Source organism: Candoia aspera, chromosome 4, assembly GCF_035149785.1.
Source record: "Candoia aspera isolate rCanAsp1 chromosome 4, rCanAsp1.hap2, whole genome shotgun sequence".
Taxonomy (NCBI): domain Eukaryota; kingdom Metazoa; phylum Chordata; class Lepidosauria; order Squamata; family Boidae; genus Candoia; species Candoia aspera.
The window spans coordinates 118476630-118488092 of NC_086156.1; the positions used below are offsets into that span (position 1 = coordinate 118476630).

Sequence of the window (11463 nt, forward strand, 5' to 3'; positions counted from 1 at the left end):
GGCGCCCTCCTTGACCCCCGCGCCCCACAGCCGGCCCGGCTTCCGCCCCTCTCCCTTCGCTGCGCGGCCTCCCCCCCGAGCGGCGGGACTTGGTTCCTCCCGCTCCCGTCCCCTCCCTGCGGGGAGTTGTTTCGGCCGCGTCCGACTCTGGGCGCGGCGGTGCAGCCGCATCACTGGGCCGGCGGGGAGAGATTGCTCCGCGCGCTCCTGAGACAAGTCCCGGCCGCTGCCGCCGCTGCTGCCGCCGCCGCCGGTCCAAGCAGCGACAGCAGGAGCGGCAGAGCGCGATCCTTCCGCCCCTGGAGCAGCGGAAACGAGTCCCCCGCCCCCCAGTCCCCCCGGGCGGCGGCGGCGGCGGCGGCGCTGCAGCAGCAGGTACGCGGAGGCCGCCTGGGGACGGCCGTGGGGGTTCCCCTTCCTCTTCCCGCTCGCTTTTTCGCCTGCCCCCCCGCAGCCCCCTGGCGAAGCGCCCCCGACCCCCCATGCAGGCCCGGGAAGGCCGCCTAGCCCGGGGCGGCCCTCCGCCGTCGCACCGGCCTCCGCGGGCCCCGTGGCAGCGCCCGCCCCATTGCACAACCTCGGGCGCTCGGGCGCCCGCCCCGCCGCGAGCAGCCGCCCTTTCGCCCCGGGAGGGGCCGCGCAGCCAGGAGGCGCCCGGCTCCCTCCGTCCGCCGTCGCCCCGGCGTGTCCCCGGCGTGTCCCCAGGGCGCCCGCGCCCCCCTCTGCGCCCGCCGCACGACCCCTTCCCGCGCCCCGCCTCGCCCCGCCCCGGCGGCCCGAGACGCTTCCCAGACAGCGGCGGCGCCCCCCGCCCCGGGGCCAGGGTCGCCTCCGCTGCAGAGCGGCCGGGTGGGTTTGGCTGCCCCCGCTTTGAGAACCCCTCCCCTCCATTCCTGCCCCCCGGAAGAAAACGCGGCTTCCTCCCGCATCCTCCTCGCCCCCCGCCCATCCCCGGGCCCTCCGGGCAGGGGCTTCCTTCTGGCCCTGGGCGGGGGCAGGCAGGGACAGGGCCGAGTCCCGGGGAACGGGAAGCGGGGGGGGCGGGCAGAGGGGCAGCTGGGCCGGCGCGTGGCGCCCCCCCTCCCCAGAAGAGCCGCCGCGGCACCTCCGGGGCTAATGAACTTGTCTGGAGGCCTCAATTAGAGCAAATGAGTCCCCGGGAGGGCCGCCGTTTCCTCCAGGCTTCCCGCGGCTCGGGCCTTTAAATGGGGTGTGTGAGAGACAGAGAGAACGTGTGAATCCGTATCTTGCCAGCAGCTACGCAGGGCGTTCTGGGCCCCGGCGGAAAAAGTGGGCCGGGGTTCAAGGAGGGGAGGAACTCCCCCCTCGGGGGACTGCGGCATCCTGCCCGGAGAGTCTTTGGGGCTGCTGTGGTCAGTCAGTCGGACTGTGTGCAGTCATTGCCCTTTCCCAGAGTTCGGAGCATGGGCTCTCCTGGGCTGCATCCCCAGGGAAGGGGGCCCAAGGGGCGCCCCCCCCCCCCGACAGCTGCTGTCAGTCCTCGCATTTCCTCCTGAAAAACAGGAGCCGGGCTGGCAAACACACCCACTGCCATGCCAGACTCCTAGCTGTGGTTAGCCCAAAGCGCTGCCCGAGTGGCGAGAAGGGCACCACCAGGTTGAACTGGCCGGCCTGAACCTTTTGTGGGGACCCCAGCAGGGAGCTGTGCAGGGAGCCTTGCAGAGCGGAGGTGTGGTTCAGCCTGTACATCGCCTGGCGCTGTGCGGATGCCCATCACCTGTTGAGCCCCAGAATGTGGGTGGGGGTTGATGCAACACTGCAGAAAGGGGTGGCAGGAGTCGGAGTCTGCCAGGCCCTCAACTCTGAGGGTCTTCACTATGTAGAAATGGTACCCTGAGCTTGGATGGTGGAGCCCCAGATAAGAGCATGTCTGGAAGGCTCAGCTTCCCGTGACTTGGGGCAAGGGGAGAGAGAACTGACACTGGGAACGCCTGGCTGGCAGCGGGCACTGGAAGACCCACAAGGCTTGGTCAGAAGTCCCTCCTCCTGGGCAGCGGGTCCTGACGGAGATTCTGCTGCTGCTGCTCTCTGGTTGTGTGGCACCAAATGTCACTGCCACAGCCCTCTAGGGAACGAACACATCGCATTTTAATTTCCATGTGCAGCTTTTGTAGCCCCCTGTGCCCCCTGGGACGTCTGAATTGTATTTGGAGTGCATTCCCCTCTCTGCAACCTGTGTGTGCATGGGCGTTTCCAAGTGAGGTCAGGATGGGCCACAAAGGGGCAGCAGCAGCTTTGAGGGGAGGCTTTGCAGAGTTGCCAATGCTGGGGGTGGCCTTGGCAGGGCACTTGAAGCCATGGATCCGGGTCACCCGGATTTGCTGGGCCCCAGGCTGAGGAGGGGGATTTAGAGAGGGGTTTTTCTGCTGTAAAAATGGATTTCTAGTCCTCATGGAGAACCTTAAAAATAGCAGAAGGAAGGGAATAACTCCAGATCAGTGTTTCTCAACCTTGGCAACTTTAAGATGGGTGGACTTCAACTCCCAGAGTTGCTGGGAGTTTTGCTGGCTGGGGAATTCTGGGAGTTGAAGTCCACCCATCTTAAAGTCACCATGGTTGAGAAACACTGCTGTAGGTCACTTTGCTCGTTTTTTTCGCTGCTGTGTGGAGAGATTGTAGTAGGATATACCTGACGGCCTTTACTTCATCGATCAATCTGTCTAGAATAAAGGCACAGACTATACTGGCTGGTAGCGTCAAGGTCAGGTGCTGAGGCGGAGAAGTGGAATAATTGTGAAGTTGGATTAATACCACAGCTCTTATATTTGATTGAGGAGAGACCCACCGAATGTACCAGGGAACTTTGCAAGGTACTGAATGAGCTGTTTGCAAACCCCCCTGTGCGTGGGGCCTGGCTTGAAATGTGGGGTGCCCTCGTCCAGCCCGGTGTGGGTGAGGCAGTGCCAACGAATGCAGATGTTTCTTCCTTCGGCTCAGGCTGGGTTGCGAGTCCGTAAGCCAAGCAGGTCTGCAGCAGGCGGGGGCCGAGGGCCTCCTTCCCCGCTGCGCTCCCGTCTGTCGAGCCTCTTGCCAGCCCGCGGACTCCCTCGTGCTGCACCCCGGGAAGGCTTCCAGATCCTCACAGCATCGGATCAGAGGGGCCTGCAGCTTTGGACTGCAGAGCATGGGAGGGACGCGTGTGATGTGAGCCGAATCAGAGGGGCGGGTGGCTCATTGCCCGCCTCTGATCCTCCACCTCGCCCTCTGAGCCCAGCGGGGTGCCCCAGCTGCCATTCCTGCCCGAAGCCGGGTCGCAGCTGGGCTCCCCAAAGAACTCAGGAGCCCCGACGCCTCCGTGTCTAACATCGTCTTCTCTGGGCTGGCATCTTCCAGATGTGCTGGGGCGCACGTCTGAAAGGTGCCCATTTCGGAAGGTGGCACCCAATGCTGCTCCCGCTTGTGAGCCGGTTTTAAGCGCTGCATCCTCCCGAATATGCCGGTGCCCCCCGTTTTGCGAGAAGTGTGAGTGATGGAGACGGGGCCTGGCGTGCGCCTGGCTTTCTCTGCTGGGGCAACGAGCGGGAAAGCGGCTCCTTCCTCGCCTCCCTGAGGAAGCAGCCCTTTTGCTGGGGGAAGACGGCTGCCTGGCCTCGCGCATGCCTGCCCCTTCCTCCTGAGCCTGAGCCCGGATCCATCTTGCTCGCCGGCTTTCTTTCTCATCCGGTTGCCTGGGCAACCGCCTCCTGGAGCATAGAGGCAGTGTGTGAAACAGAGTGGCCTGGTCGCCTTAGCAACCCAGTCTTTTTGGCTCCTCTCAGGCAAAGTGGGGCCGTGGGGGGACAGGGTGACCCCACCCTTACCCGCAGATGGGGAGAGGAGAGCGGAGATGGCTGCCAATCCATCTCCTCTGAGTTTGCTCTCCACCTTCCCGCCCCCCCCCCCTGCCTTTTTCCCTTCCAGAAGCAGTCGGGGAAGCCGGGTGGTGCTTTCCTACCCGGCGGGTGCCTCGGAGAACTGCTCCTGTCACGCTCGGCGGTGGGTTGGGAGGGCTTCCTGCGACGGATTTTGGCGGGGCAAGATGGGCAAGGCCTCTTCCTGTGGCTGTTCGGGCTGCCCGATACTGCTAAGAGGGGCCCTTCCCCCTTGGCAGGGTGTGTGCGTGTGTTGTGTCCCTTTACCCTCCCCCTCTGGCACCCGTAGGCGTTTGGGACTGTAGATGGTGGGTGGGAAGTTACCAGGGGACAGTATGTCCGCATGCTTCCTCTGCTCATTAGACCTCCTCTTCCCTCTCTGCAGTGTCCAGATCAGCCTTCCTTCTCCATCCCGCCCCCCCCCCGCCCCGATGCCTTGGGAATTCTTGGGGCCGGGGTTGCAACTTGGGGGTGAACAGTCGCTCAGGCACCCCTTCGGGGGCCCTTCAAATTGGGTCAGGGATGGGATGGTAAGCTTGCTGCTGTGGCAGAGGATCAGGGGTGGAGCAGATCCATAGAAATCCAAAACTTGCTTCCATCAAAGGCAACCCTGTCCCAGTAGCCATATCTGCATCTTGTTTCTCAGTTTGGACAGAGAAAAGCATCTCTGTCCTGGACTTGGCAACTTTTGGTTTCCAGCCAAGGGAGTTGGATCCTGTGCCGCATGACTGGGGGCGTCTGGCTGGCCTTGTAGGCCAGGGAACAGCGACGGGCAGGCACAAGGGGCAAACTTCCATCTTCTGCGGGGCTGTTTAAGGGTCCTCATCTCTCTGCTCTCTTTGCAACTGCAAGCAGAAATGTTTTTAATCCAGGTTGCACTTTGGGTGGTCAAGTGGGTATTATTACTGCAATTTTTTTATTACTGCAATCGTGTGCGAGTTCTTCTTGGGCATCTTTCAACTGAACGCCTTTATCTGGTGGAAATATAAGGAATTGTGCCCTAAATCAATAGTGATAATTTTCTCTGGCTCCCTTTGGATTGCCTCCGAGGTTGTGATTCTCTCTCCCTCTTGCCCCAGGCAGGATTGTGGCTGAGTGAAAGGGGCTGCTGGCCAAGCCCCCCCCCCCACCATGAGTGAACTGGAACAGTTGAGGCAGGAGGCAGAGCAGCTGCGAAACCAGATCCGGGTGAGTAACTGGGAGGAGGAGTGGGGCTGCAACAAGGTTCTAGGCCTCAGCGAGGTAGGGAAGCACATCTTGAGAATCCAGGAGGTGACCCTCAGGGCATCCCTTTGTGTGCAGATGCCACCCACACAGGCAAAGGGGGCAGTTGGGTCTGGGGGGAGGAAGCCCTTCCTGGTGGGACAGGACAGCTGCCAAGCAGTGACTTGGGAAACCTGGGCTGCCACTAAGCCGGAGTGGGCCTCCTCTTCTTCCTCTCTCCGTGCAGGATGCGAGGAAAGCATGTGGCGACTCCACGCTGACCCAGGTGAGGCAAGGGAGCTTGGGTGAGGGCCCCTCCTGGAGAGAGGCGGCGGCATCCGGGGCTCCCTGCTACGCTTTCCACTGCTGACTGCCCCCCTCTCCCCATTCAAGATCACTGCTGGCCTCGATCCGGTGGGCCGGATCCAGATGCGGACGAGGCGTACACTGCGGGGTCACTTGGCCAAAATCTATGCCATGCACTGGGGGACAGACTCCAGGTGAGCGCGCTGGACAGCTGCCAGCAAGCTGATTGGCACCCTCCCTCCCAATGGGAGGGGCATGGAGGGTTGGAAGTGTCCTCTCAGGGGACCCTCTGCCCCACCCCAGTGATTAAGGCTCCCTCCCCACCTCTGAGCCCTGCTTCCCCCCGTGCTTCTCTCCCCTGCAGGCTTTTGGTTAGTGCCTCTCAAGATGGGAAACTGATAATCTGGGACAGCTACACCACAAACAAGGTGAGGCGCAAGGCTGCTGGGCAACCGGGGGAAGCAGACGCGGGCATCGCGGCCTTTGGGCCCCGCCCCACGCAACGCCGTTTTCCTTTCAGGTCCACGCCATTCCACTGAGGTCGTCGTGGGTGATGACCTGTGCCTATGCTCCGTCGGGGAACTACGTGGCCTGTGGTGGTCTTGACAACATCTGCTCCATCTACAGCCTCAAGACCCGTGAGGGGAATGTCCGGGTCAGTCGGGAGCTGCCAGGACACACGGGTGAGGGAATGTGCCCTCTCCCTCGGGGAATGGGGCAGGGCTGCCTGGTCCCCCCACCTGCCCTACTTACTAACCAGCTGGATTCTTCTTTCCAAGGGTACCTCTCCTGCTGTCGGTTCCTGACCGATAATCAGATCATCACCAGTTCAGGAGACACAACCTGGTGAGCGGCTGGACTTTGAACTGAGGGGATTCCAAGCCGAAAGGGATGGGTTGTGATGTATCACTAACTTACTTACTAGACAGAATGTTGAGCTAGGAATGAATAACCATACTGTGCCACGACCTGCCTGGCTTTTTAGAATTAAGAAAAGTCTGCAAGAAAATGCCAGAGCAGAACAATTTCCCAAAGCTGCTTCACTCCCATTCAACCAGAGCAAGTCCTCTGGACCCTTCCGTTACGGTCTAGGGCCGCCCGAGTCCCCCGCGTCTCATCTTGGCTGAGAGTATCAAACCCCAGAGAGTGGTCCAAGAGAAAACACCTGGGATTCTGAAGCTGGGTGGGACGCGTGCCTGACTGCCTGCCTGCCTTTCCTCCTTGCCAGCGCCCTGTGGGACATTGAGACCGGCCAGCAGACCACCACCTTCACAGGCCACAGCGGAGATGTCATGTCCCTTTCCCTTTCCCCCGACATGCGCACCTTCATCTCAGGCGCTTGTGATGCTTCAATCAAACTGTGGGACATCCGAGATAGCATGTGCCGGCAGACGTTTACAGGACACGAATCCGACATCAACGCAGTCTGCGTGAGTGTGCACAGCCTGACCCGGGGAGAGGGGCGAGTGGTTTATAGGAGCCCGGACTCGGAAGCTGCCATTGTTAGCGCACCGATCCCTGGATCATGGCAGGCTTCTAGACAAAAGCATCTCCCTTCCAAGGGGGGAGCCCATCCATTCTCCAACTCCCCTCACTTTTACAAAGCTCTTTTTCCTAACGCCTGATCAGAATCTCCCTTCCTGTAACTTAAATCTGTAACTGCAGCTTCTGCCCTTCGGAAAGACAGAAAACAAATCTTGGCCTTCCTCGTGAAAAGCGGTCGCCCCCTCTGGCATCCTCCCACAGCTAGACGTGCCTTGTTCATTTGTCAATCATGGTGCATGGCATCGCTGATCATTCTTGCTGGTCTTTCTTCTCCAAACTTGTTCCAGTTCCTCTAAATCCTCCAAGTTGAGGCCCCGCCAAAGTAGAATAAAAGGGAGTGATTATTTTACGTGATCTGGAAATTATACTTCTGTTGATGCAACCTAAAATGGCACTTCCCTTTTTTGCAGCCTTTTACACTGCTAACTCGTCTGTAATCAGCCACTCTCCATTTCCATGCCAGGTATTTCCTATCCTATACTTGTGCATTTCTGCTTTATAAGTGAATCACTTTGCATTTGTCTATTCAATTTCAGTTCCTTATTTCCAACCTACTTCTGTAGCTTACCAGGATCATTTTGAATTTTATTTCCATCTTCCAGAGTATTAGCTATCCCATGCATTTTTCTGTCTGCAATTTTGATAGGTATTCCCTCAACCTCTTTATTCAGATTAATAATCAATACCTTGAAGAATATAGGAACAAGAATTGAACCTCGTGGCAACCCCCCTCAATGCCTCCTCCAGTTTGATCAGAGCTACTGATGTGCACTTGCAGCTTATGATTTTCAAGTTAGCCACGTATCCACTTAATTGTCATGCCAGCCAGCCCACATTTAAGTAGCTTGCTAAGGAGAACCTCACTGACAACTTTGTCTAACGTTTTGCTGAAATCAAGATATATCTGGAGCGTTCCCACAATCTACTAAGGAGGTTATCAATTTAAAAAATGAGATGAGGTTAATTTGGCAAGACTTTTTCTTGACTTCTGATAATTACTGCAATATTATCAGAGTGCATATAGATCAGTCATTTTAAGATTGCCTCTAGAGTTTTCATGACTATTAATGTTGGGTTGATTAATCTTTTTTAAAGACAGGAACATTTGTCCTGCTCCAGTCATCTGGCACTTTACCTGCTCTCCAGGATTTCTCAAAAGTAAGGCACACAGATACAGCTAGACCATTTGCTAGTGTAGTTCCTTTGGTGCTATTGGATGGAATTTATGGATTTCATAAATTTCCAGAGATTTACCTCATCTCAGCTGAATGGATATGCCATGATCGGTCTCATCCTTTGACCCCCCCTTTTGAGTCTGCTCTTCACAATTCCCTGTTGAAGCATTTATCCTGTCAGTAGCGAAAACGCAGACAAGAAAGAATTGAGGAGCCCTGCCTTTTCTTGGCTACCTCTCAGCATTTTGCATTGAGAAACCGTAAGACTTTCGTTTTGAACATTTTTCGCTGACCTCAGCTCACTCGCAGCTTTTGCTTTCCCAGCACCAGCTATGCGACTTGGGGCCACCTGTTGTTCCTCTTCCTTGGTGAGCGGGCCATATTTCCGCTTCCTCTAAATGTCCTCCTGGGCCTCCAGATCTTCTCTTGGCTTTGGGGGCAGCCATGTCAGCCTCTTCTGTTGCCCTCTGGTTTTTTCCTCGTTGCCACTGCTTGCAAGGGGGCTTTCTGCCTTTCCTCCTCAGGAACTCCTCTACCCCTCCCTGCCGCCCCCAATCCTGAGCTCCTGTCCCCATCAGCCCCCACCCCCCCACGATGGGATCGTTCTGGTCGCAGCTCTGAGCTGATCAAAAGTGGCTTTTTGGAGGGCCCAGGCACACATTTGCAGGGCTCAGATGTAGCTTCCCTGAAGATCAGGATCTCCAGCCTTGCGGTCACTTCCCCATGGGCCTGCTGCGCCCTTCCCCGGCTGCTCCCAGTCAAGCAGAATTGAGCCTGTCCTGCCTGCCTTCGTTCCCTGAAGGAGAAAATTGTCAGCAAGACTATTTAGGGGAGCGTTCTCAACCTTGCTGGCTGGGGAATTCTGAGAGTTGAAGTCCACCCATTGTAAAGTCGCCAAGGTTGAGAAACACTGATTTAGGGTTTTCACAAAAGGGCCGTGCTTGGTTAGTCCCCAGCAGTGGCTGGTGCACCTAAAATCCCCCAGCATTACAACTTGCCTCCGAAAAACCTGAAGTTTGCTTTTTGAAGGCATCACCTCTCTCTCCTTGGTTGGGAGGGAAGTCGTGAACAATAACCACAGTCCTTTATTTTAATCAAAACGGCTCTCCGTGGCCTCACTAAATTCATTTCTGTGGATATCTGAGCAACTGTGGACATCTTGGTTGATGCGTAGTGCAAGCCCTTCTCCACCTCTTTTGCTTCTGTTCCTTTTGAGTCCGTTTTTATCTTTTAGCTGCTCTCGGTGAATCACGGGAGTCATCCTGCTGTCTCCACAGCGCCCGTTAAATATTTGCCTTCTTGTATCAAAAGCTCTTCTTGTATTCCAAATACCACGGAGTGGACAATGAAGGACACAGACTTAGGACCCAGTGGCCTTTCTGAATTATACGACCCAATATCGCACACTCCCACCCGCTTTGCACTGCAGTTTTTAGCTGAAGCTTGTTCTTGGTGTTTTCCCATCCATCCACACATTTCTCCCACCCCCAATTCGGTTTCAGGTTCTCTGGGGAAAAAGAGAACCCCTGCCTGGCGTGGCCTGAGATTGTCTGGGTCCCTGCCCAGAGGGGCTCACCCGCTTTTTGTGCCAGGATTTGCTGATTCAGTCTCCAGCATCTTGAGGGAAGGGGGGTGAAGCCGTGCCTTGCCTGCCCTCCAGCAGGCAAGACTGAACCCAGAGGCTGAGGGCCTCCTGCCCTTTGGGTCACGAAAGTGGAAAGAGTCAGCTCCCAGGATAGTGGGACAAGGCATCCTTTTACGGGTGCTGTGGCCTGAGTGGGACGCCTCCGTTGCCACAGGCGGCTCTGTCCGGCAGTCTCTCTAGCCGTCCTCCCTCTTTCCTCCTCCCCCAGTTCTTCCCCAACGGGAACGCGTTCACCACGGGTTCTGACGACGCCACCTGCCGCCTCTTTGACCTGCGTGCCGATCAGGAGCTCATGCTTTACTCGCACGACAACATCATTTGCGGCATCACCTCGGTGGCCTTCTCCCGCAGCGGCCGCCTGCTGCTGGCCGGCTACGACGACTTCAACTGCAACATTTGGGACTCCATGAAGGGCGACCGGGCAGGTGAGTGCCCGGCAGGAGGCCCCCCGCCCCCATCTCCGACGCCAGGCTGCTCCCTCTTAGGAAGCTCTGGGAAGCCTTTCTGGGTTTGGGGAGGGATGCTCTCCTCCCCTCCCCACCGCCCGAGGCCTGCTAGTGCCCTGCTAGGATCAGGCTAAAACAGTGTTTCTCAGCCTGGCAACTTGAAGACACGTGGACTTCAACTCCCAGAATTCCCTAGCCAGCACATTGCCAAGGGTGAGAAACACTGGTCTAAAATAAACTCTTCTGCTTTCCACTGCTGTCATCAACAATGGCAGCTGCTGGTCTTCTGCATAGATTTTGCAGCAGCAAGATTGGGAGGTCTGTCCATTTAAGTAACCCAGGTCACCTGTTCCAGTCCAGTATTCAGGGAAGAGAAGTCATCTTCCCATTTCTGGGAGGCAGGGCCCAGCTGGGCTAGTCAGGGAAACCAGGCGAGGAAACTTACCATGTTTGGGATTTGGCTGCAGAAGGCCGTGGGGCGGGAGGAGCAGCCCAGCGTCCCCCACCTTTGCTGGGCCCTAGAAATGTTGTCCAAGTCCACTAGGAAGGGGCAAACGGTGGAATAAATGAGGGTCCTTAAGAGAACCTCTCTGGGGGAGCTGTGTGCGCCCCTTGCCCTCCGCTGCCAGCTTCCATGGCCCCGTGCCCTTTCCTAGTATTCGGCGTTCTCTCTTGCAGGGGTCCTCGCTGGCCACGACAATCGGGTTAGCTGCCTTGGCGTGACAGACGACGGCATGGCCGTGGCAACTGGCTCCTGGGACAGCTTCTTGAAAGTCTGGAACTGAACCCTGTCTTGGGGGTGGTGGGGGAGAAGGGCAGGCAGCCCTTTGGGGCCCCTCCACTGGTCTCTGCCCCCTCTGCTGGGGGTGGCTGTGGCCTCGAGCCTCTGCCCTTCAGCTGGCTGCCCTCCCTGATGCCCCCCCCCAAATTTCTTTTTCTGCTCCACTTTCAACATTACTCTAAGCCTGTTTCCCACCTGCAATATTGAGGGGGGAGGATGCCAGCAATGCTGCTGAGGGGGAGCGGGGGGGCAGCCTCACAAATAAAAGGTGTTGAGGGGTCATAACGCTGCGCGCTGTGTGATTCCAGAGAGAAGCTGCTGGGCTGGGGGGAGCAAGAGGCTTCTGCGTGGAGCAGCGGGAGGGGAGGGGAGGGGAGGCTCCCACCCCACGCTTCCAGGGCAGTTGTGGGCCCAGTAAACAGGCCACATCAGGCTGTGTTGGGTTCCTGGGTGGTTTTCCTGCAGATGTTTCCTTGCCAGGCCAGGGAAC

The 11463-nt window shown here is 57.7% G+C and overlaps 1 protein-coding gene across 1 annotated transcript; it reads left to right on the forward strand.

Annotated features, from left to right (window-relative positions):
• The first annotated feature begins 239 nt into the window (after positions 1-239).
• On the forward strand, positions 240-11093 carry GNB2 (G protein subunit beta 2). The gene is made up of 10 exons (XM_063301750.1): positions 240-375; positions 4952-5060; positions 5323-5361; positions 5469-5575; positions 5746-5809; positions 5902-6064; positions 6161-6227; positions 6610-6811; positions 9955-10171; positions 10871-11093. Exons 2-10 carry the CDS (start codon positions 5004-5006, stop codon positions 10975-10977), a joined length of 1023 nt encoding a protein of 340 aa, XP_063157820.1. The 5' UTR covers positions 240-375; positions 4952-5003; the 3' UTR covers positions 10978-11093.
• The last annotated feature ends 370 nt before the right edge of the window (positions 11094-11463 follow it).

Excerpts from the sequence above, each read along its gene's own strand:
- GNB2 (XM_063301750.1), top strand. The coding sequence starts at position 5,004 with ATGAGTGAACTGGAACAGTTGAGGCAGGAGGCAGAGCAGCTGCGAAAC. Across the intron at positions 6,065-6,160 it reads GGAGCTGCCAGGACACACGG|GGTACCTCTCCTGCTGTCGG; the intron begins GTGAGGGAATGT and ends CTTCTTTCCAAG. Across the intron at positions 6,228-6,609 it reads AGTTCAGGAGACACAACCTG|CGCCCTGTGGGACATTGAGA; the intron begins GTGAGCGGCTGG and ends CCTCCTTGCCAG.